General features: G+C 42.6%; 2 protein-coding genes across 2 annotated transcripts in view; both read right to left on the bottom strand.

Moving 5' to 3' along the window:
- Nucleotides 1-1,522: 1,522 nt before the first annotated feature.
- Nucleotides 1,523-23,270, bottom strand: part of LOC118473875 (ATP synthase subunit a-like) — a 34,882-nt gene continuing 13,134 nt past the window's right edge. Inside the window, exon 1 of the mRNA XM_035963649.1 lies at nucleotides 1,523-23,270. This exon is cut by the window's right edge and continues 13,134 nt beyond it. The gene's annotated coding sequence lies outside the window, so the exon portion shown is untranslated.
- Nucleotides 15,910-17,294, bottom strand: LOC118473874 (uncharacterized). The gene has a single exon (XM_035963648.1). The coding sequence runs from the start codon at nucleotides 17,270-17,272 to the stop codon at nucleotides 15,938-15,940; it is 1,335 nt and encodes a 444-aa protein (XP_035819541.1). The 5' UTR covers nucleotides 17,273-17,294; the 3' UTR covers nucleotides 15,910-15,937.

Below are 23,270 nucleotides of genomic sequence, written 5' to 3'. Positions count from 1 at the left end.
CAAGCAGTGCGTCCAGAAAGCTGTGATTCATGGGAGGGAGCAGCTTCAATAGCTTTGGCTGTGAAAACTCTTGGTCTTGGAGCATCAGTGTCATCAGTTCACCCAAGATCAGCACAGGACAAATAACTACTAGGTTTGTGCCAGAAAAGCGTCTTGCGTGACGGGGAAAGAGTGGAAAAAGAAATAGATTCATCAGCTATGGAATCTGACAGGTATCGGTATTGAACAGAGGGGGCTGTTCACAAAGCATCCCATGGTGCGCTCCGAGGAGGGGAAAAAAGATACCACACACAATTCTGAAACTCGAAATCCGTTCCTAGAAATCCGTGAAATCATTGTTCTGGGTCACCTTGGCTTTTGTGTTCCGTAGTGACTAGGGGAAGTTGCCCGGCTTGGTATCTCTCCTACTTCTTGACCTTGCTTCTCACCATTAGGGGATAGAGTCTAGTAGTTCCTCCCATGCCAAGGAAACTTCTATCGATTGGCGCCGTTGGTTGGAAATTTGCATAGCATTCCCACGCCTCGTTCTTCATCAGCTTGGTGCCGCTTCAATTACGAGGTCTGTCAGCTTCCATCTCCCGATGTTGCTACTCGTATCCATTCCTCCCTGGAACCTGTTGCGAAGAGCTTGCAAAGGTGCCAAGGTTGCCTGAATCGAATCAAATAAGAGCTCTGCCTTCTTGACTAGCTATTCGTGCTGCTCCGCTAGCTGGTGACTTGCCTGTCCCCTCATACATACTTACTTAGGTCTAGACCCCTATTCGCTGACCACCGGGCTCCATCTTTCTAGTAGCAAGAAAAAGCCTATACTACTTCTGATTCCATACGCAACGCATACCTCTAGAGTGTAGCAGTGACTTCTTTCTCTCTCTAGTTTAGCAGTGACTTCTTTCTCTCTCGGTGATCCCTTGGTTGGATACTATTTGCATGTTGACTAGTGGGAATTCCAGCTATCCCTTTCCAACAACTAGACAAGTTCGGTGCATCTAGACTTTCTTTTTGACCGATATACTGAACCTATTCCTTTCAAGCCAACCGATTCAAACTCGTAGAATGACTTGACTTTCGAACAAGACTACGGCACTCCTTCCTCGAGAACTGCTTTCGCTTCCAGCTATTTAAGGCAAGACAAGAGCGGATCGGCTTTTCCTTGCTACAGAGGATTGAAGCTCTTTCCACACTGAAGATCGGATCCATTCCAGCTTCACTTCAACCTTGCCAGCTCTATTGCTGGGATTCCAGAAGTTATATTAATGGATTTGCCACCTGGCTCGCTTCAATGGATGAGTCGGGCTAGGGTGATGACTCGGGCTCGGGAGTTTCCAGTGAAGGAAAAGTCTCGTATTTCTTGATCTAGTTCCTACCATTTCTGATCCGGATCTAGCTAGATGAGTAGTTAGTTTGGGAAACAAGGGTGCCGAGCTGATGTGTTATCATATCATATTTGAAAGGAAGTCAGCTATTGAATCAGCAACTAGTCTGGTGTTGATACGCCGCGATGCCTTTGCTTCACAAAAGACACAGTGAAAGAAGCCCACATGCCCACTCTTCTTTCCCCCCCTCACCTCAACCGTATAGTAGATGGGTTTGGGGGGCCTCGGTTTCCTATGCCTACACCAGTGAATTTCTTTACCTCTTCGTACGCTCCCAATCGCAGATTTGAATAATCAAGTCGGTATGGGGCTGCTGCCTTTTGTTACTCCGGAAATATTGGCTTCGCCTGTACAGATTTTCTAGGGCCTGGGCGATTTTTACCCGCTTCTCGGCGCTCGCCGTTTCAAGGTGAAGATCCTCGTAAGTAGAGCGTAATGTGCTCTCCCTAGGGTTCCTATCTCGACAGGACCTTAGAACTGTTTTAATTCTTTTCTTTAAGAACGCAATGGATGGTACTTCAGGTTGCGCCCCATTTATGGGCGGCTCTGACTCTTTGCCATTGGCGTCTTGGCGGGACACTTTTTTCCGCTTATCATCATCCTCAGAATTAGGCGTAGCGGAAGCACTCGACGAGGCCTCTACGACAGCATGGGCTCTTCCCCGTTTCTGGCCGGACGATTCCATAAATACTTTGGTCAGAAGTAAGACCAAACCGAGAGTGAGTAGCATAGACATAGACAAGGATAGATTTGTGAATGAGACATAGTACTCACCAATATTCAGATCCAGAATTGGGTGAATTCCAAATTGATATTGATCCAACGGGCTGTTGAGATTAGGTAGGTTACCAAAATACCCTCTGCCTTGTTGGGCAATCAAGTAGTCCCAGTTGCCCTCGGCAGACATTCGGGCGTGCAGATCTTGTATTCTCTGACCAAAACAACTACGTCCCTGAGGTGTGTGAATCTCCTCGAGTAAGGAGCGCCAAAAAGCGTCGTAGTCCGCAATCGCACTCTCACGCCGGATACCAGAGAATAGATTCACACGGAAAGCGCTTATTTCCTGTACTGACGGGAGATTCAGGTTCCTCTCACGCAAGATACCTTCCATTTCTCTAAATAAGGGGAGGGCTCGGAGTACCCTATGCACATCCTCCACCGATTCCGATTCTCGATTTAGTGGGATTCCAGGCATCCCACGAGTTGCAATCATAATGGGTTTACTACTTGATAATAGCATTTTTCTATCCGTTAATAAAAATATCATCGTACTTGACAATTCCATCTTTTTCAGCTCTGCTCCCAAAAGAGAAAGGAGACTAGACTGATCCATTCTTGACGTCGGCGTTGGTTTTTCCAACGAAACGAAAAAAAGAACATTCGAACAAATAGACTTGATTCCATGACAAAACAAAATGCTAGTTCTAACGAACAGCGTTTGTCCCATCGACTTTACTTTGGCCAATGATACTACTACTACTATATACTATATACTATATACTATATACTATATACTATATACTATATACTATACGCGTTTTCTGAGGAGCAACATGAGACTTGATTTTCCTATAGTCTGGCTACTATACTATACTATAGAACCCTGGGCCATGTTTCCCGAGAGAGACTGCCTTCTCTCAGGCCAGCAGTCTTATACTTATAGTCGACTGCTCTATGACGATCTGACCTCTTTCCTGGGCTCTGCTCGCTCGTCTACGCTCCGACCAATTCAGTCAAAATCGAAAAAACGATGTTTCGTCTAAGAATAAGAAATAGTAGTAGTAGTAAAAAAGTGCACTTTTTCCATATATTTCGAGGGATCCCTATCTTTATCTCTATCCACAGAGATACCTATCTATTCTATTCTATATAGAGAGAGATTTTTCTAAAAATTGATCTAGACTATCCTCTCCTCTATCCGGATAGATATGTCCCTATGAGCGACTAGGCCGATCTTTTTTTATATGTTTTGGCCACGTCCGTTTCCGCTCCGAAGAGGAAGGTTTGGATCTTTCAATCTTATGTCGTGAGGGATGTGACCTATGTTAGGTCCATAAGATACCACAGCTTTTAGTGTTCTATGATTCACCTCCGAATAATGAGTAGGTAGTTCGATCCTTTTGATTCTTATCTTCCTAGTAATAGTAAACGGGGATCCGGAGCAATAGGTCGAATTTCTATATAATTTGTTTGTGTAAACAAAAGGGCTTATTGCTCTTTTTCGGTTTTCGTTTTCCTCGATAACTTTGAGGATCTCCTCTACCCCTTCCTCTTCCTCCTTCCTTCTTTTCCATAAGAAGAAGTATTTGAAATGAAACAAATTCCTCTTCATTCTGTTGTGCTCAGCGAAGGAACTGCCTAAGCATACTTTTGCGGATCCAAACTTCTTTGTTCTTTCTAAGTCTTCTTCTTGCATATAAGAACGCAACTCTTGCAAAAACCCGGATTTTAGTAGTAAGCGGCATCCCCTCTGAGTTGTGAGTAAGCGGAACCATTCTGTTTTTGTTCTTCTCCAGATTCTGACCGGTAGGAATTTGCCTATGATTTTTCCAACTGATATGTCGATATAGAAAGATCTCCTTATTTCTTCACCGCGGGTTCTCGCGTCATTTTCTTTAAAAGATATTAGATCACCATGGGAAACTTTAAAATGAGTAATGGTTACCAGTCCATTATTCAAACAAACCCTTCGATGACTTATCGGCTGCCTTGCTTGAGGAAGAGTGTCACTAAAACGGAGACGAACCGGAATCACGTCCGATCTTGTTTCTTGATTGAGTAAAAAAGGGATATATGAAGTTCGTTCTCTTCCTCTGTGCATCTCCCTTATGGGTAAATCCCCATAATAAAGGGACAACTTTCGTGTAGTTTGTGATTTGATGTTACTGTTTAGATTTTCTCTCTGAGAAAGATTTCTTTTAATGGATCTCCTCTTGTTCCTCAATCTTCGGAGAATGCGGCGTTGGATTAGAGAAAGTTCTCTGTTCCGAACATTTCCTGGAAGTAGACGGCACGTTTTAAATCTTAATGCAGGCATATTTCGTTGAATCAGTCTTTTTCGCCACATCGCGTATAAAGGGAATCGAACCCAACTCTTCCACGAACCCCCCACGAATGGTCCTCCCTTAACTCAATGAACTTTGAGAATTCCTTTGCCTAGTTTTTTTCTTTTCAGTTCTCATAAGTCCTTGATATACTAGCCTCAATACTTGACCGACTGCGTCACAGTGCTCAGGTAAAGTGGCAGTGGTTGAAAGCGAGCGGAAACGTCAGTGTTTTCTGTGCGTTACGATAGTAGTGGTGAAAGAAAATCCAATTCAAATATCTCAACGTAAAAGGAAAATCGTTTCACTTTGATTTGAAAAGAAAGACTCCAGCTAGCTATATGAGATCGAACTTCTTCCATCACTCTATCTACGATATTCATTGCACCATGATTGAAGGCCTACGCATCTTCTTTCGGGTATTTCTTATTGGTTGACATAAATTATAGACACCGTGGGGACGTCATCTAGACAAAAAGGGAAACGATTTATGATAGATTACCATCAATCCCATCTTATGGTGTTACACCCATGGACTAAAGATACTAGTCTTCCTACATTGCATCTATTGGGTTGAGAGAGGATCTCCTTTCTCCTAAAAATCCTCCTTGTCCATGATACTTACTTGCAATCAATTCATAGTCTTCCCAAGTAGCTTCTAGGTTGGACCAATGAATGAGCACTTGTGGTACCGCTGCATTTCTGGAACGGCTACTGCCTACATAACTTGTCTTCCTCTTTTCAAGGAAGTCAGTATCAGACCATATGTAGTTCTCGTCTCGAGGGTCTTACTTCCTTTTTCCCGGACCAAAGAAAAGAGATAATTTATTAGCCTTCTCACATGGACATAAAGACACGAGTTAATCATTCGCATGCAGCCTCACATAAACAACAAATAACAAGCGCATGCAGCCTCACATAAACAACAAATAACAACGCGCACAAGCTTAACACTCATATATTTTTTTAGATAATATGGACATAAGATTCCCCTCTTACCCCTAACTAACGATTATGCTGCTCTCGTCCTGTTTTTCCATACTTCCCGCAGCGCAAGAAAAAGAAAAACTAGAAATAGGAACAAACCGAGACCGAGAGCGAGAGCGAGAGGGTGAATGCCAAATTGATCCAAAGGACTCTCCGCTAAATGCATCGCAGCGAAATTTGCCGCTAAATTCTCATTCGCTAGCTCAGCTATTCCGTACTTGAAGGCTTCACTTTCAGTGCCATTTGCTACTAAATCCCGGAGCTGTGATCGAAGAAATCCTATATTAGCACTCCCCCCATGTATTCGTTCGGCTGCAACTAGAATCTCTTGGTGATCCCTGCCGGGCATTAATTTGGCCATTTCCTCGCGTATAGCCCCTTGATATTCTACGACCCTTTCATCGGTCGGGTTTGGGGATGGCCGATTTACGGACGAAGAGGAAGAGGGAGTACCACTGTCCGTTAAGAATACTCCTTTCACGGAAGAAGGGGATGGCTGGTTCACAGAAAAGGATGCTAATGGCGAGGGTTGATTGACAGAGGAAGAGGATGCTAATGGCGATGGTTGATTGACAGAGGAAGAGGACGAGGGAGTCCCAAAAGAAATGAATCCTTCTGAAGAAGAAGGACTATGAGAGTGTAGACTAGAATTGCAAGACAAAAAAGACGATGAACTGGTGCTACTGGCACTCCCTCCCGAAAGATCACCCATTTTATTTCTGATATCCAACATGAGAAGATCTTCTGGTCTAGAATTAGTCGTTTTTTGCATTTCTTTATTTGGTTGGGAAAGGAAAGAAGAGATCGCGAACCGCGCCCACACAATCTCTTACACAGCAACACTGCTTGTCAAGTTAAGTAGCGACCTGCATACAGGGGACCCCCTCGTGCCCCACCCCAAGGGCTGACTCTTCTTTCATTACATACGATTTTTGTTACTGATCAAATTTGATTAATGGATGTCTCAGAAGACAGGCTTTCTCCGACAAGAAAGATGAGAGGAACCGTGGAGTTGGACCAATACGTTGGAATAGATAGCTCTGTTGCTTACTTTCAAGCTTTAGATAGCTCTGTTTGTTACAAGCAAAGAAGAAAAGATATAGCTTTAGTTTTACACCAGCTACGCCCTTCCCCATTGCAACGTTGTTGGTTTTCGTTTTATTTTTGGATCCATGCAAGCCATTTCCTGTTGATAGGAAGGCAGAGTAACAAGTTGATTTCGAGTACCATACCTCCTTTCCGGTTCACAGACAGATCGAGGGTCACACCTTACACTTGCGTCACCTGCCTGCCCTTCTCGGTTTAATTGAATAAGACCTAGGACCAAGGATGCATTTTTTGAATGGAGTCTTCTCTCTAAATATTTCCGGGAAATATACCGGGTCAAACCTTCCGAGCTAACTGGACCCTACCCTTTTTCAGAGAATCATTCCTCCCCCACTCTCTGCCCTTCTAAAAAGAAAATGCATTCCTTCGCACTGTGCTTGACTTTCGCTCTTATAGCACTCTTTTCCTTAATGCCTGTTGGCTCTAGCACTGTGCTCTTTGCTTCTAGTCTCGCTAGCTATGAAACTTCCACTGAAAAAGAAGAATTTCCACGCCCACCAACTGCAGAAGCTCAATCAATGGCCACTACCGACAAGGGGACAATAGAGCTGCATTGAACACGCATCCAGCACCTCGAGTCACTACCAACCAGAAAACGAGCGATATAGGAGGTAGACTGCCCGCTCCACAACGAGTGAAGAGTGCCGTAGAGCTGGAGACATATCCTTCCTGAAAGCCAATCGATCTGATCTGTTGGATAGTGCCTGAAAAGCTATTCCTCGCTAGCGCTGTCTTGTCTGTTCCTGTTCTGGATTGGGGCACGGGCTTTCTGTAGATTGGGAATTGCTGCTTCAACAATAGGAGCACAGGGCTAACGCCTCTTTGTTTAGGTTTTAGAAAAGTAGAAAGGAGAAAATTGGACTTTCAGAACTAATAACTATATTCTTTGTCTGATTTCTTTAATTGTCCGAGTTCTCTCATTAATGAGTTGGCTCGGCCATCATCAAGTAGTGAATCCCCTCTCGGGGAAGTCCCATTTCTTTCTGAACGGGAGTCGGAGTTTCTACAAATTGTATTGGAAGTGGTATTTGTAGATTGTGTCAGTGTTTAGCCAAGATGTCTCCCTTTGCGAAACGAATCCAAGGGCGGAGTGTTATCGCTTGCGTCGGTCCCACCCACCCTTGGGAGGGCCCGCCGGCCTTATCCTTATCCTTATAGTGATCTCGCTTTGAAAAGAGGACTTTCATAACAAGTGGAGTCGTCTTGTGGGTATCAACAAGAAAAACCCTTCTCACATAAGAGCTCAAGAATAGATGCCTTGCCCCGAGAACAGGGATTTGAACCATTGGACTTTTCTAGCTGTCCTGCCACTGGGTTCCAAGTTCGTACGTAGTCTAGTCCATTTCTAGGCAGGAATTGCATTTTATGACATTGGCCCGTTCCTCAATACAATAGTTCCGTAGTGCCAGGTGGGAAGCATCCTTCTTTGAATATGATGATGGGCTCCCCGGTTTCAAAGATAATAAACCTATAGTTATATTACTTGCGTGTTGGTAAGGCGGCTAAGGTTCTTACGTATCATAGTTTAGTTCCTTGTTTGTCTAAGAGGAGTTCATATAGCCAGTCCAGTATGGAACCAGATCCGGATATCCGTACTTTTGGTGGTGCGGTTCAGAGCAGAGGAGAGGTTCGGTAGGTTGACAAGAAAGTGCGCCGCTAGCTTTTGTGTGTTCACACAAGGTCAGAAGGAACCTCCGAGTGGATCCAACAAAGAATCGATTCTATGCCTTCTCTTTCAGTGTTCGTAGGGCTGGAAATTATACACGCTGGTAACTAGTAAGCTGGAATAGTCAGGTTAGGAATGGAAAAGAAGGAAGGAGGAAGCGAGTTCTCTACTCTAGTGAAGCTAGTGCTAGTTCTGTACTCTAGTTCAGTCCCCAAGGCGCGAGTGAAGCCCTTCTCCATACCTTCGATAAACTACTTGCCTCATGGAAGTTCAAGTTCTCTTTCATAGAATGACTGGCTTTACATATCTCCTTATTCGTAGGAAATGAATGGGCAGCAACTTAGAACCGAAACCGGAAGGCAAGAAACCGAGCTATTCAAGAGAGATCCGGCACATCACAAGATAACGAAACAACTTGGAAAGCTAGTTCGGAAAGTTCACCTATGAAAGCCCTACTCAATATTGCCTCGGGCCAGGTCAATAGATGAACACATAGAAGTGAGTAGAAAAAGCAAACTTTAGTGAATGAATGCGATCTAGACCCTGCAACTAGACCGAGCAAGAGGAAAGGAATGCGATCCTCAAATAAAAGAATCTATCTAGCACTAGCAGCAAGGAATGAGATAGAACCTCGAGCAAGAGATATGAGCGTTGATCTGATCTTATGAGAATACTGCGGCACTCTTTTGGTTCTTCTGATTTCTAGTCTAGTTTCCTTTCCTTAAGGGACAGGGCGGCGTAGAGCTGAGGAGAGAGACAGATGGATGGCAGATGTGAATGAATTGCAATATGCATGCTGCCTGCCACCGAGGAGTAGTAGTATTGATGCCAGTGTGGAAGAGTTCGCTGGATCATTCTACCGGAGTCAATCAGTTTGATTCGTAACAAATGAGATTAGTTCACGTATAACGAGCATAAAGACGAATCTAACCGCTAGTTACTCTACTCATTGGCTCCATCCCGTTTTTGAGGCCTTCTCTTTTTCGTGATCTGGGCCATAAATCAATGGTGCCGCAGTCTATGAAGCAAGAATGGCCAATGACATACGCTATGGAAGCCGTAAACCTGGATTGGAAAGCGGAGATTCTTCTGAGAGAACTGGAACTCTGACCCAAGGCAAGACTTGACTTCTCTGATCATCCCTTCCCTGGCGCCTGAGCCCGGCAATAACAATAGCAGACAGGTCAGTTGTTCAAGTCCGTCTGGTTGATAGGTCAGCTCAGTATAGAATCTTGTATGGTAGTCCAGTAATGACCAGGCAAGTGAACCGGCTTGAGAGACGTAAGAACCGGGAGAACACAGGACGCACGGAAAACTTTCCTGCTCGAGTAACAGAGTCTTGGCTGGCGGAGTTGGAGAAGGGGCACCGACCAGAAGCTAGACAGAAGAATGACCTTATTTTCCTTTACTCTCCATTCCATTTGTCCTTCAACCGGATTAATGGTCAACGACATTTACAGCCTTTCCTTCACACAAGGTTTTTAATCCATCTCCCCTGCTTAGGACAGTAAGGGGAAGTAGCGATATTCCGATTCCTTCGTGGGGAATCAACGAAGGGTCCAGCTGCTTTAGTACTTAAGTTAACGCCCCAGCCCTTATCCAGAAGGTAGATGCGGTAAGCCAACTCCTATCCTTCTTGCGGAAAGGGCATTCAATGCCATCTGAATTCCCTTCCTTGCTTCGAGGAGCAGGTCGAATAGTCAAAGAAGGGGATGGCTAATTCCAGGAATAGAGTAGCATTCTCAGGCACTACCCTCAGTTGCAGCCTCAGTCCATATAAAACAGTCAATCTACCAGCAGCAGAGGCTGCAGATACATGTCCACCACCTGTTTATCTACTACCATAAGCGGGAGCAGTTGCAGGTAAAGAGTGTTGTGAGGGCTTTCATTTGCGCGTTAAGGGCAGTTTCTGTTATAGCACTAGAAATCAGTGCCGTTAGTCCCTTCTCGAACAGCAGTTTTAGCAATTGAATCAGCTGTTTCCTAATAGACTAGGCTGTTAGCAGGATTTGCAGGCGAGACAGATGAGGAGGCATAGAAGGAGCAATTCCATTATGTGCTAAAGGCTGCGGAATAAGAGCTCTTAGTCCTTTCGGCGTAGAGAACGAATCCTCTGTTGCAAGAAGAAGGGCAATGCCGATTGTAAGGTTAAGTATTACGTACGTCAAAACCAGTCAGTGACTCATTTAAGTGTTGTGCGAAAAGGTAGCCTTTTGGCAACTGCAACCATCCATAGCGAGCGACGGAAGATCAATAGGCTGTTTTTTCATAAGTTGATAAAAGGAGAGAGCAGCTTAATGAGAGAAGTAGCAGTGAGGGCGCTAAGCAGGTGTCAAGTTAATTGGTCTGAGAGCCAAGCCAGCTTTCAATTTCAAGTAGTAAAAAGCAGGCATTAAAGTAGGTGAGTAAGTCAAGTTCTCTATATGCTTGAAGCTGATACGCGCCTTTGTTGCCTTCTGTCTTCTTCCCTTTGGTAGTTCTGTTTCCAGCTGAGGAATTGGAATAAATAAGTAAGGCTAACTAAAAGAGAGAAGAGGGTCTACAGTCATTCTATCTCAACACTGAAGAATAAGACGTCTATCCTTACTCTTGCATTAAATAGAATAATCAGAAAGGGAGGGTAGTATAGATTTGAATCAAGCTTCAATTCCAACTAAAGATGAATCTTTGAACTATCTGAAGGGAGCACTTATTAAATACAGCGACATAAATAATTTAGAAATACCCAAGATGGGTCGACGTTCAAAAAGACGCTATCAGTCATATATCCCTGTCGATAAAACAGAAATGAAAAACAAAACTCTATTTTTTGTTGCTGATCTAGAAACTCTTTTATTAAAAAGACGAGACACGGATGTCGACAAAACTCACGTGCCCTACGCAGGGGGGTATATGATGGTTGATATGGAAAAGCGGGTTAACGCGGAGCATATTACGACGTTCTATGCACATGACTACTCAAAAGTGTGCCAGGATTTTCACGATATGAGTGAAAAGATGCTCACAGAGATGATTAATAGAATAGTAAAGGATGTTCAAAGAAGAGGAAGTTCAATGGTTGTATACTTTCACAATTTATCTCAGTTCGACGGTATTATGATACTCTCTTTTTTAACTAAAAGTTATAAAAACTGTCATATAGAGCCCATCATGAGAAACGACTGTATTTATTCCATAAAACTGTATAAGGTATCCAAAAATGGGGATAAAAGGCTTGTTTTAACGTTCATGGATTCGTACCTCCTGTTGAAAGTAAAGCTCGCTGATCTAGCCAATAGTTTTTGCCCAGAATTGGGGGGGAAGGGATCTTTCGATCACCAGAATGTCACCGTTGATAAACTACCTAGTATTAGGGAAGACTCTTTAACTTATCTTAAACAAGATATTCTAATAACAGCTGCTGTTATGCAACGCGCTAAAGCCATTATTTGGGAAGAGTATGGGATTGATATCCTGAAAGTATTAACAATATCAGCATTGGCCCTAAAAATATTTAGACGTGTTTACTATAAGGATGATGATGATAATCGCATCTACATTCCTGACGATAATGAGGCTCAATTTATTAGGGAAGGCTACTACGGTGGTCACACGGACGTGTATAAGCCATACGGGGAGAATTTGTATTATTATGATGTAAATTCTCTATACCCCTCATCTATGCTAGATGATATGCCTATAGGCAAGACCCGCTGGGTTAGTGATCTAGGATCAAAGAAATCAAAGATTGTGTTGAATGATATGTTTGGGTTCATTAGAGCTTTTATAATTTGTCCTAAGCATATTAAAAAGCCTCTTCTACCTTATAAAAAGGATGATGGTACGATAATCTTCCCCACGGGGAGATTTCTCGGTGTTTATTTTTCTGAGGAGCTTAAGTATGCAGTAAGTTTGGGCTACAAAGTATACCCGATCTGTGGATATATCTTTGATAGAAAGGAATCACCATTCAAGCGTTTTGTGTACGACATCTACAGCAAAAGGCTTGATGCTAAGGCTAAAGGGGAGAAAGCTCTGGATTTCATCTATAAAATCACCATGAACAGTCTCTACGGGAGGTTCGGGATCAGCCCCGAAAGCACAACGACTCAAATTGTTTCTACAGAAGAAAGTAGAAAATTAGCTCTCTATAATGATGGGTTTGTTCAAAGTTATGAGCTTAGTTCAGACAAGTGCCTAGTAACATGCAAAAATGTCAGAAGTTTGGATTTACTGAAGCTTAGTTCAGACCGCCCTACTTATGCTGCTGTTCAAATATCGGCCGCTGTCACGGGTTATGCCCGCATAAGAATGCACCCATTCATTTCGAGGGATGACTGCTATTACACGGATACGGACTCAGTCGTTGTTGAGAGGGAACTTCCTGAAGAAGAGGTATCACCTACCGCTTTGGGTAAGTTTAAGCATGAGCACTTTGTCGAATATGGCATCTTTTTAGCACCTAAGTCCTATATGCTTAAGGCATCTAGTGTGGACCAACCCATAATAAAGTTTAAAGGAGCGGGTAAAGATGAGGCTGATGAAGAATGGTTCATCAACCAGCTAGCTGACCCTAGGGCTAAAAAAGTGATTTCATATGTCCGAAAGTTCAGTAGAAACTTCCGTGAACTGTTGGTTCAAGAGAAAATGTGTAAGTATACCATGGGGTTAGAAAGTAAAAAGAGGGAGTATGTGTTCGACAAAAATGGAGTATGGGTTGATACTAAGCCCTGCCATATAGGTGACTTTGATGTGAAAAGTATCAATCCGACCTCCTATCGGATAATTATGAATTTGTTAGAGGAGAATGAAGATCTCCGAAATGAATTTTCTAATTCGGAAATCATGATTGCTAATCGGGAGATTCAAGCTGATGCTGCTAAAAAGAGGAAAGCCTCTAAGCTAAGAGGAAAGCCTCTAAGAGGGGGAGACACCCCTTCTCATATTGAAGAATAGGCATGGAATGCATTCCCGAGCTCTATAGTATAGACCATTGCTGAAACAAGATATGAATGAACAATTACAACCGCTTCTCAAGCTAATACCAAACAGAGCCCGAAACCACTCAAGTAAAGCACAAGCTGAAACCAACGAACCTGTGCAGGCTAGGCCACCTTTACTAGTCAGCTACAAAACAGAGGAATAGCGAGGCACCTTCCCGGAAACCAGATATGATCCAACCTTTCACTTACAAGAGTCAAGCCAAGGAGAAGGCTAAACCCATTTCTGTATATGATCCGCCAGGTCATGTCATGTCTTGTGTCAAACAGATCATTAGTTGTGATCTTTGGTAATTGTCTTGTACAGCACAGTACAGACGAAGATCAATACATCGGATTCCTTCTTGTCTGATTGGAAGGGATGGATTGTGCTTTGGCTCATGTACTCTATAAGGGTTAGTAAACCAGGGAATGCCTTTGATTATCTTTTTGACTTTCTATAAGGGTCTTGTTATGTCCTTTGTCTCTCTCTCTGCTCTATAAGGGTCTTGTTTAGTGGTATACTCTTTGATCCTTACTCTATTTACTACGCAAATAAATTGTTCGTTTGCGGTGATAAATGAAGAATCTGGGTTCGCCATTCGGTCAAGAGGAAGAGTCAAGTAGTAGGTGTGGCTGCTCACGGCACCCCCGGCACGGTTCTTTAGGTCGATGAATCGAATCTTCCATCCAATACGCTAGGCTAGTTTCTTTCCACAACTCTCGTTCTTTACACGACTGATTGGCTGCTTGGCCGGATCTGGATCACTGCTTTAGGTATTAGTACTATGGCATTCAACCTAAATGGTTTCAATTTCAACCAATCTGTAGTTGATAGCCAAGGTCGCGTTATTAATACTTGGGCTGATATCATCAACCGTGCTAATCTTGGTATGGAGGTAATGCACGAACGTAATGCTCACAACTTCCCTCTAGACCTAGCAGCTCTTGAAGTTCCATCTCTTAATGGATAAGGTTTTTATCCTAAACATATAGGAAGGAAAGCCGGGTTCTTTTATGAGGAAGAAGCAGTGCACGATTGTGCACCAATGCGCCATAAGAGCTAGCTTTGCAAAAAGGAATTCTATTTCCACTCAAGACAAAAAGGTTATCCCTTTACCGCCAAGTATGAACTGAAACTCTTATTTCTGGTTTTCACAATAAATATAGAATTACCTAGAACAATACCAGACGTATAATAACACACCTACAAGGACAACCACACCGAATGCCAGGTATCTAGGATTGTCACTATCGTCACTATCTTCTTCACTCCCACTACCTTCTTCTTCACAGCCACCACCTTCTTCTTTACAGCTACTATCCACCCCCTCTTTACAGGCACTACCTTCTTTACTGCTAGCATATTCTATAGTGGCATTCTCCTCTACAGAATCTATGGTATGATCACCATCAGAGCATTTCCCCCAGAATTCGAATTTATCCGACAATTCCTCTTCTCTCAACTTTCTATCCAAGCAATCCGTTAAAGCCGTCCTTTCCACAACCGCATCATAAGCTTCTAAGATTGATGTACTAATCACTTCCTCGTATGGAATCCATACGAATAATTTACGAACTTTGAATAAATCAATAATCAATTCTATATCAAGATAGTGCGGGTCCACAGATATGAAATCTGGTGCGCTCTCAGTATAACAGTACCACACTGTTACATAAGTACCTAATCTAACTAGTGCAAAGATGTTCCCATAGACATACCTAACACTGTTGTCTGATTGTGATGTCACCACGTGTACTAAACATTGCAATACTTTATGTTTTGCAGAAACACCGAAGTTTTCATACTTTTCTAATGCCCTTTGTAGGTGGCTATATAAATTATCTGTAGCCCTGTTATAGAGAGACCGCAACCCCTTATATTCACTGAAATCTGCACGATAAATCTTTCTTTTCAATTTTAAACGGAGCAACGAGCGCATATAAAGATAGTGCATACGCATGATAGGATCCATATCTTTCAAACTCAACCCTTTAACCAGACGATTAACCGCAGGTGTGTAATAAGAACTTTCGACAGCGTATTGCACATATGGATTTTTTGCAAAGATGGTTTTACGCATGTGGTTATCAATGAAACACTGAAATGGGTTGAATGGGTTACCTATATGAAACATATCACTAATATTTGCATGAATTGAATCCCCCGCGACATCTTCACCCCTTTTTACCTCTTCCGTACTGTTAAGAGCTGCATTAATACTCGAATTAGCCGAATGGCTTAAGGCACCCATTGCAGATGATTCTGGTATATCGTTGACTGTATTAGAAAGTGTGGTATTCAACTGTTCTAATGACTCGACAGTGTTTTTCATGATATAATAGTGTGTCCCTTGTTTTTGTGTGTGTTGGGTATTTTGTATAGTTGCATCTACCCGATGGGGGTTTCCCCCCCTTCTCTAAGCTTATAATAGCTTAGACAGATACAACTGTAGGTGCTTTTACTCGCCTTTCAGGATTTGCTTATTTTATAGTTGAGGGGGCTACCCAATCTCTACTGTAGTATTGTTCTACAGATTCACCCCATCAACATACTCTCGGCATCCATCACCGTTTGTGATCACTTCTTACTATGAGATCACATACTCAACTAATGAATTCAGGAGCTTCCCCTGTGCGATTTCTGAATAAATAGAATACGTAATTTGATACTCAACACTCTGTAGTTGATTTCAAGCTATTGAAGAGGATGCTTCCCTTCCTCCTTGCTAGAGCCCATCATCACGGGTACTGAATTATGCTATCAGGCTCAATACTGACAAATAACGACCTTCTCCTTATTCATTGGACTATCGTAGTAGTACCAGGAGGAAGAAGATTGGTAGCTATAAAGGTAGCACTCATAATACCTACTGCAATACACGCTACTAGATCTAGCTTGTTAGCTTCAACCTCCTCGAAGTGATCTAGATTAAGGTGTCTGTTTGAATTCAAATCGGTTATGCTGATAATTTCGTTATCAAAAAATTGGATTGATTCCTCATTTAGTAAATTGTGAAAAAAAGTATCATTTCGACAAGTTCTTAACACAGTCTTAACGACGTCTTTTGTAAATATGTACGAAACCCTCTTGTACCCATCAACAACCGAAGCTGGGTCCTTAAAAGAATCTAGGTTTACCCCGCGGAAGAATCCTAAATCAGGTATAAGGTGTGGTGTGATATAGTACCAAACAACTAATCCTACGCCAGAATACACAAGTATATTAAAGAAACCGTAGAGATACTTACGATGCCTTTCATCAAAATGACGAGTTGCAACTTGCATGAAAATGGCTACTCTAGATTGCGGAATGAGAGATTTGAGGCCAGCTCCCAAATGGGCATATTGATATAATACAGAATCACTTAATACTAAGCCTTTTATACTCCGTAAGCCTAAAGAACACTTTATTCTTAGAAATCCTATCCTATATGGAATATTCTCATCATAACTAAAGAGATTTCTTAGTCTATAGATCCATTTAGTAGGATAGTTATCAGGTGTCAGAGAATAGAGCCATTGTAGCTGTTTAATTGGTTCCTTTGTTATATGGTTGGTTATTCCTATTAATGTAATATCCGGCACCTTATAAATAATATCACATCGATTGCCCTTATAGATAAGAGGATTAAATTGAAGTATAGAATGTATACATACTAACGATAAGAGTGTGAGGATACTCTCAGCCATCCACCATGGTATCCCGCTTACCCACCAAGGCATGGCATCATAGGTATGTGTTATGTTGAGTATATAATACTTTATATATTTCATAAGTAACCTGCTTATTTGAATGAATAGAGCTTCACCGTCGCCACCACCGTTGTGGCCTCGATTAGTACCCCCTATGATTCCCTCTATCCCATCTGTTATATCCATTTCTTCATCACTTGCATCAGCCTCGTAATAAGTTGTATTCTTATTGTCTAATGATAAAGAGGATTCTCCCCGATCTATAGGATCTTCATCGATGAAATGGAAATCATGAATATCCTCGATGTAAGTTTTTAGAAAGGTGCTTAAGAACTCATTAGTAGAATCTCGATTAAGAGAAAGGCTCGGTTTGTCAAAATATCCGGTAATCTGCTTACGCAAGGGCAACAATATGCGAATCGTGCTCATAATATCTTCCATTCTTTGTTCTTGTTCGGGATTTTTCTTTGTTGAGTGTACCCCGACTCTATACTGAAAATAGTATAGAGAGACTCAACAGTGTCTCTCGTGTGTAAGAGACGTGTTTTTTGTTTCAGTTTCACTATTGGTTGGATTTATTTAGTTTGAGACATGTAAGGACTTCTCCGGAGAGGTATTCTCTGCAGTTCTGTCCATCTCTGTCGGCACCATTGTTATCTGTCTCTTAATAGTAGAGGATCGCCGACGCCCTGTCTTTGAAGTAGATACCTGGTTGGTATCTTTATGTAGATTGGAAATGTGCTTGTATACTTTTCTATTGCCCAGTGACTCTGAGAAAAGTGGGAAACCATGTCAAATCCGCATGCTTGGCCTTCGGATTCGTAGTCATAGGTGCCTTGCTTATATTTATTTTCAGACAGGCGGCATAGGATCAAAGGTTTCGAACCAAGAAGTTTCCCATTCCTTTGGCGACGCAGGGAAGTCTCATTTGGAATTTCATATAGCCAGTGGAAAGAGGCGGTTTCTGAGAAGCATCCAAAGGCACTGCGAAGAATATCCATGGCGCTAAGGACTCGATCGGAGGTGCCTTCCTCAGGAAGAATGGTTGGGAAGAGACATCATGAATCCTCATTCTTTCGAATGAACTTATATGAATTATGCATTTTTCTCGTTTCCGTCCATTTATGTTCATCCACATTTTAGAAATAGAAATTCATCCCGAAATAACCAACTACCGCTTTCCTCGAACTCTGGCTTCTGCATTAAGTTAAGTGAAGGTAGTCTAGGGTAAGGCCCGAAGAAGTCATTTAAGAAATCGAATAAGAAGCTCGAAAGAAGTGAAGGCGTATCAGATACGGATCAGTCTCTTTCCCCGTAGGCATGAGTACGGCACCCTTGACTGGTTCTAACCATTCATTCTTCCCTGGTTCGACGCTTTCTCTAGTGGAGTGGATATGTGTTCGTCTACTTGACCTTTGTTGGTTCATACATACCTTTTCATTCCTGCTAGTAAGGCATCCCAGCTTTGCCTGTCCCCACGACTGCCCGCATCAACTTGAAACCGGAGAGCACTGGCACTGAGATACCTTACTTACTGAATTTCCTGCTGGCCTTCCCTTACCTGCCCTTCCATTTAGGTTGACGAATGGGATTTCCTTTTCTAGAAACACTGGGAGACTGGGTCTTCTCAGACAGAGATGGTTCTGCTCAGCGAGAGAACGAGCATACGAATCAATTCCATGCCCTGAACTTTGAACCAGAGATCCAGCTGGCACTTCTCTTTTGATTCATAACCCTTGCTTTGGAATATCCGGTTGACTTGGGCAGTTTCTTCTATATCTCGAATGCTTCAATCGCCAGGCCAGGTTCGATCAAAGAAGTTGATAGCGCGAAAGCTGTTTTAGTTAGTCACGTGCATCCTCGCCTCTTGCTGAGTCAGGCTATCAAGCCGTTGCGCTGCGTCTATCCGTTTTCTTGTTGGGTCAGGTTGAGTTCTAAGCCCGTGTAAAGTGAGCTTGGTCTGGAGCAAGCTTGACTCGTACAATAACTCGTCTCGTCTCGTATAGTATAGACGTTGAAGAAGCAGTCAATGGTGCCTGCTCTAGAAAATGCATATATCAATCAAGGAAGTGTTCCAGAATTCGTCGTATCCTGAGGTGAATCTTGCTTGTTTTGCTAATGACGTAAATGGAAATGAAATGAAATCTTGCTTCGTAATGAATTCCGCGAATCAAGAGCTGGAAGAGTGCTTTCAACTCACTCCAAGGGGCAAGGGATGGCACTATCACGACTGAATCGCCTATTCGACTAGTGCCAAGCGACCGATATCCTGATTGCCAATCGAACCCATAGGGACAAGAAACAGATCAAACAAACCATTCACATCACATGACCCTGACACTGTGCCTATCTCGTCTCGTAAGAAAAGAATTGGGTGGAGAAGCTGGCCTGGTCAATCCAAGAAAAAAGGATCCGTCCGATTCAGTGGTTTCGCCCATAAGGGAAGCATACTTTGATCAGAAAGGCGGGTCCTCTACGCTTTGAAAATAGCAGGTAGTAGGCCCATGGGAAAACAGACTTGCTCAAATCCATATTCTTGTTTCCCGAGGCAAAACCCACTAGTGAGTCAAGTGAAAGTCCTCCAATCTGTGAGGAGAGGAAAATCCTTATTGCATAGTTGAGCAACTATCTACTATTGATGACTGAGGCATTACAACGACGAAGATTGCAGATTTGGAAAGAGTATCATTGTCTGACAACTCTTCCTTTATACAGGAAGCAACAGTAGGAAATATGAGGAGTTTATGTTCACATCCACCAACCTACCAGCTTACTAGGACGGACTATGAAGAACTGCAGCGGATGACAATGGCGCTTCTATTCGAATCGAACACAAAGACGACCCAAATACAAATACTATTTCATTTCATTTAGTAGAGTAGAGTAGAGTAGAGGAGGGGAGCCCCACCTTTGATATCCAGTCGTGTGCCTGCCTGCTCTTAGATATGATTATTTCGATTAGACCGCTCTGCTTTGATCGGGATCTTACTCCACTAATGGTTCTGTTTTCGTACCAACTGCCCGGCCTAGCGCTTTAAAAAGGGCTGTCTGCATTACTGGAAAAAAAAGTAGTAAAATAAAAGTAGGGGCCACGTAGACTATTCTGAGGTGGTATGCTAAATCCATGATCCACTGATGTAGCTAGTGTGACTAAAGCTGCAGCTATTGGCTTAACAGGTTCTAAACTCTCCCACCCGATAAAGGAATTGAAAGACTACCCCGGGCCCGGGCCACGTAGACTATTCCCTTCCGCGGACATTCTTTTATAGTCTAGAAGGAAAGTAGCAAAGCCGAACGCAAATACACATGCAAATTGCGTCGACTACCTCATCACTGTCCAAAATGGGGGATACCGCTATTCATACATGGATGGACGAGGGACTCCGCTGACAACATCAGTAGATGACTTTTCTCTTTTCTCGCGGAATGCTATTAACGTTGGAAAAAACACAGCTCTCAAACTCACCCGGAGGGTGATAGGTAGAAGCATTAGTACCTAACGGAGCGGTATCTAACCAAAAAGGGAAGGGAGGTGATGTTCTTTTTATAAACAGGATGGAGCATGGCTTCCTTTCTTCTTAGATACATTTCATTCATTCCATTTCTCTATAGTTTACACTATAACATCTTTTAAATCCTGACAGATCTCGAAAAGGGTGGGGGCACTAGAACCAAATCTACATACACATCGAAACTTCCTATCTCAGCCAAGCTAGCACCTTCATCCCACCAATGCATTGTACGACTCTCCACCCTCCGCCTTGCCTTTTCCTCCCTCATGAAATCCAAATTTCCCGCAATGAAATTCGATTTCGTTCATGTGCAAAACGGCCCTGAGATCCGGGACTGGTAAAACATGGGTGCCCCATTTTCTTTTCCGTGCTCCGCCTTAGTGCCCTTATGAAGGCGGCGGGGAGTCCTTAGCCTTTGAACCAAACTCTAGGGAACGCTCAATTGCCTGACGTCTCAACTGCAATGGTGAACTCAGTGACATACACTGAAATGGATTGCATCTATTGTTCCAAACAAGGCTGATATTAGCAGGGCAAGCCCTTCCATGCAATTTCTTGCTTCGCTCTACAGACGAAAGTGCCGGATAGTCAATGGTAACCAGAAGATCTATGGTTTTCGAGAGAAGGTAATTGGAAAAACGATTCATTCCTTTGCTTTCTTTCAGATATATATTCAATAAGTCTGACCTTACCTGAAAACGAGATTCATGAAGAAGCCCAAAAAGTGCCGGGCTTAGTGCAGCCCAGTTCCTAGCCAGTGTTCAGTTATTTTTTCAGAGCTGTCCTCCTTCCCTTTAAGCTGCTCTCTATTTGAAGCCAAAGTCACTATTTCTATCTTTCCTGTTATTTCGTACCTAGTAGTATATATGGAGAATACCAAAAAGCTATCAATTACGCATAGGAGTTGTATAAAAAAGGGCCCTGACTTGTTGAAGTGCTTATTTTTTAGAGAGATTGACTTTTCTTTCAAAAGGATACATCAACCTGTAGTGAACCGGGCCACCGAGCTTGCTTTTACCGCTCTTACAGCTCTCTCTCTTCTTTTTTTTTGGTAGTTTGGCCAGGAAAGAGAAAGAGGAATGTACCCATTTCTATTTATCCATTCTAATAGAAAGTACCCAAAATGTTTTTTAATGTATGGAGCAGGCGTATGAGTTGATATCTTCAAGAGTCAAATCCTTTTCTTGCCCACCCAAAAGAAAAAAATCGTTACGAGCATCTCCAAAATGGAATTGAAAAGCTCCAATTTCCATAATGGTAGCGGGGAAATACCCAGGGAAGAATCATTCTTTTAATCATCCAGATCTATCAATTTGCGAATTCAATAAAAAACGGACTGATCCTCGGAATACACCATTATCTTTCGAAGTGCGTAGTCAATACTATGTTATATTATATTCAAAGAAACAAGTAAAAGAGTAAAGGCTTCGCCCTTCAATACCACACTTCCAATCTAAATTCCTACGAGATTGACGTTCGAAGAAAAAGACATGGTTTGATAGAAACTTTAAGTGGGTATCAAATAAGCTGGAATGAATGGTATCAATTTCTTCTTTTCTATACTGAATCTGCTTCGGTATCTCTTTCTTCCTTCCCTTCTGTAAACCAAGCAGTGACTAGCCTCTGGCACTCACTTTCCAAAGCACCAATTGACTTGCTTTCAGAACAACCCTGATCAGTTATACCGGAAATACCACCCGTACTACGTACGCCATTCCCAACGCGGAGCGCCTTTATTTTCGTATTGAACTCCGCTAGGAAGAAAAAGTTAGACCGTAGCCTAGTCACTCTTCTTTCCAATATACTTATAAATAATCGTGGCCGGCGCAAACCTAGCACCGCGTTGACATCTTCGCTTCAAAAGCTTTCATTTTATTTCTTTCAAAGGAACATGAACTAGGTTATTTACGGGAAGTCGTCCAGTCTAGGAGCACTCCCTTAGATTTGTAGAACGTGAACATGAGTGGTAGACTGAACACCCACACAATCTCTATTTGACAGAGCAACACCTTGAACGAAATCAAAATACTAAACAGAGTGGGTTACCGGCTCTACGACCCCATTCCGGGGCACTACTGTAGAGCTCTTTGGGCCTTCCATCTTTCTTTCGTCGTTTCGCACATAGATACAACTGTACTCTCTATTAGAAACTATATAATATAATAAAAATGGAAGTACTTTCGAGTAGTCTTACATTCACATCTTTAACTACTCGTTTTTTCCCGTTGCTAGCTAGCGTCTCACCTTCTTTTCCGAAAACGTAGGAACTAAAGAGGCCGGCCTTCGGCAAAGGGAAAGCGTGAAAGGATTTAAAAAAGGGGCTTTTCCCAACGGGGGATCTAAATATGAGGGATACTTGATCCTCAACTCTATTCATACAATCCTAAAGCTATTTATAGCTTGCTGATACTCCGGATACCTGCTCCTTAAGCTGGTTCTCTTCTCTTTGGGAGTTCTCAGCCGCTTCAGCTATTATCCTGGAACGATCTAATTTCAACTGAGAGACTTGCGTTCTTACTTCCTCAAGTGATCCAGGGTAGCTCCCGTTCCTACCATCGTTTAAAGTATCTATCCACTGGATCCAAGCTTGAACCAAGTTATATCGAAAGGCAACCCGATCACAATCTTGGATTGAGCTTAGAACGAAATTGGCGAGGGTGCGTGCTGGTTATGACCAAACCTCTGGCAGTTCTGTGTTTTCTAGTTGTGGAGAAGAGCCAGTCCCCAATTCTGGCAATAGAGAGGGCCTGGTCAACGTCCAACGTTAAGTTGAATTTCAAGTGGGCGCCTAAAAGTGTTATTTTGTGGAAATTATACTTTATTTATGCAAAAATTATTAAAAAAATACCGCTGGGATATGATATGTAAAAACTTTATTAGGAATCCTTTATTTATGGAAAAACGAGGTGGTTTTTTCACGGAGTTTC

The sequence above is a fragment of the Zea mays genome, unplaced genomic scaffold, assembly GCF_902167145.1.
Source record: "Zea mays cultivar B73 unplaced genomic scaffold, Zm-B73-REFERENCE-NAM-5.0 scaffold_160, whole genome shotgun sequence".
In the NCBI taxonomy this organism is placed as follows: Eukaryota; Viridiplantae; Streptophyta; class Magnoliopsida; order Poales; family Poaceae; genus Zea; species Zea mays.
The sequence above is the reverse complement of the archived record's forward strand: the minus strand, read 5'-3'. Positions and strand labels throughout refer to the sequence as shown.

Bases quoted from the DNA above. Each gene is read 5' to 3' on its own strand.
- LOC118473874 (XM_035963648.1), bottom strand. From the start codon at position 17,272: ATGGAAGATATTATGAGCACGATTCGCATATTGTTGCCCTTGCGTAAG.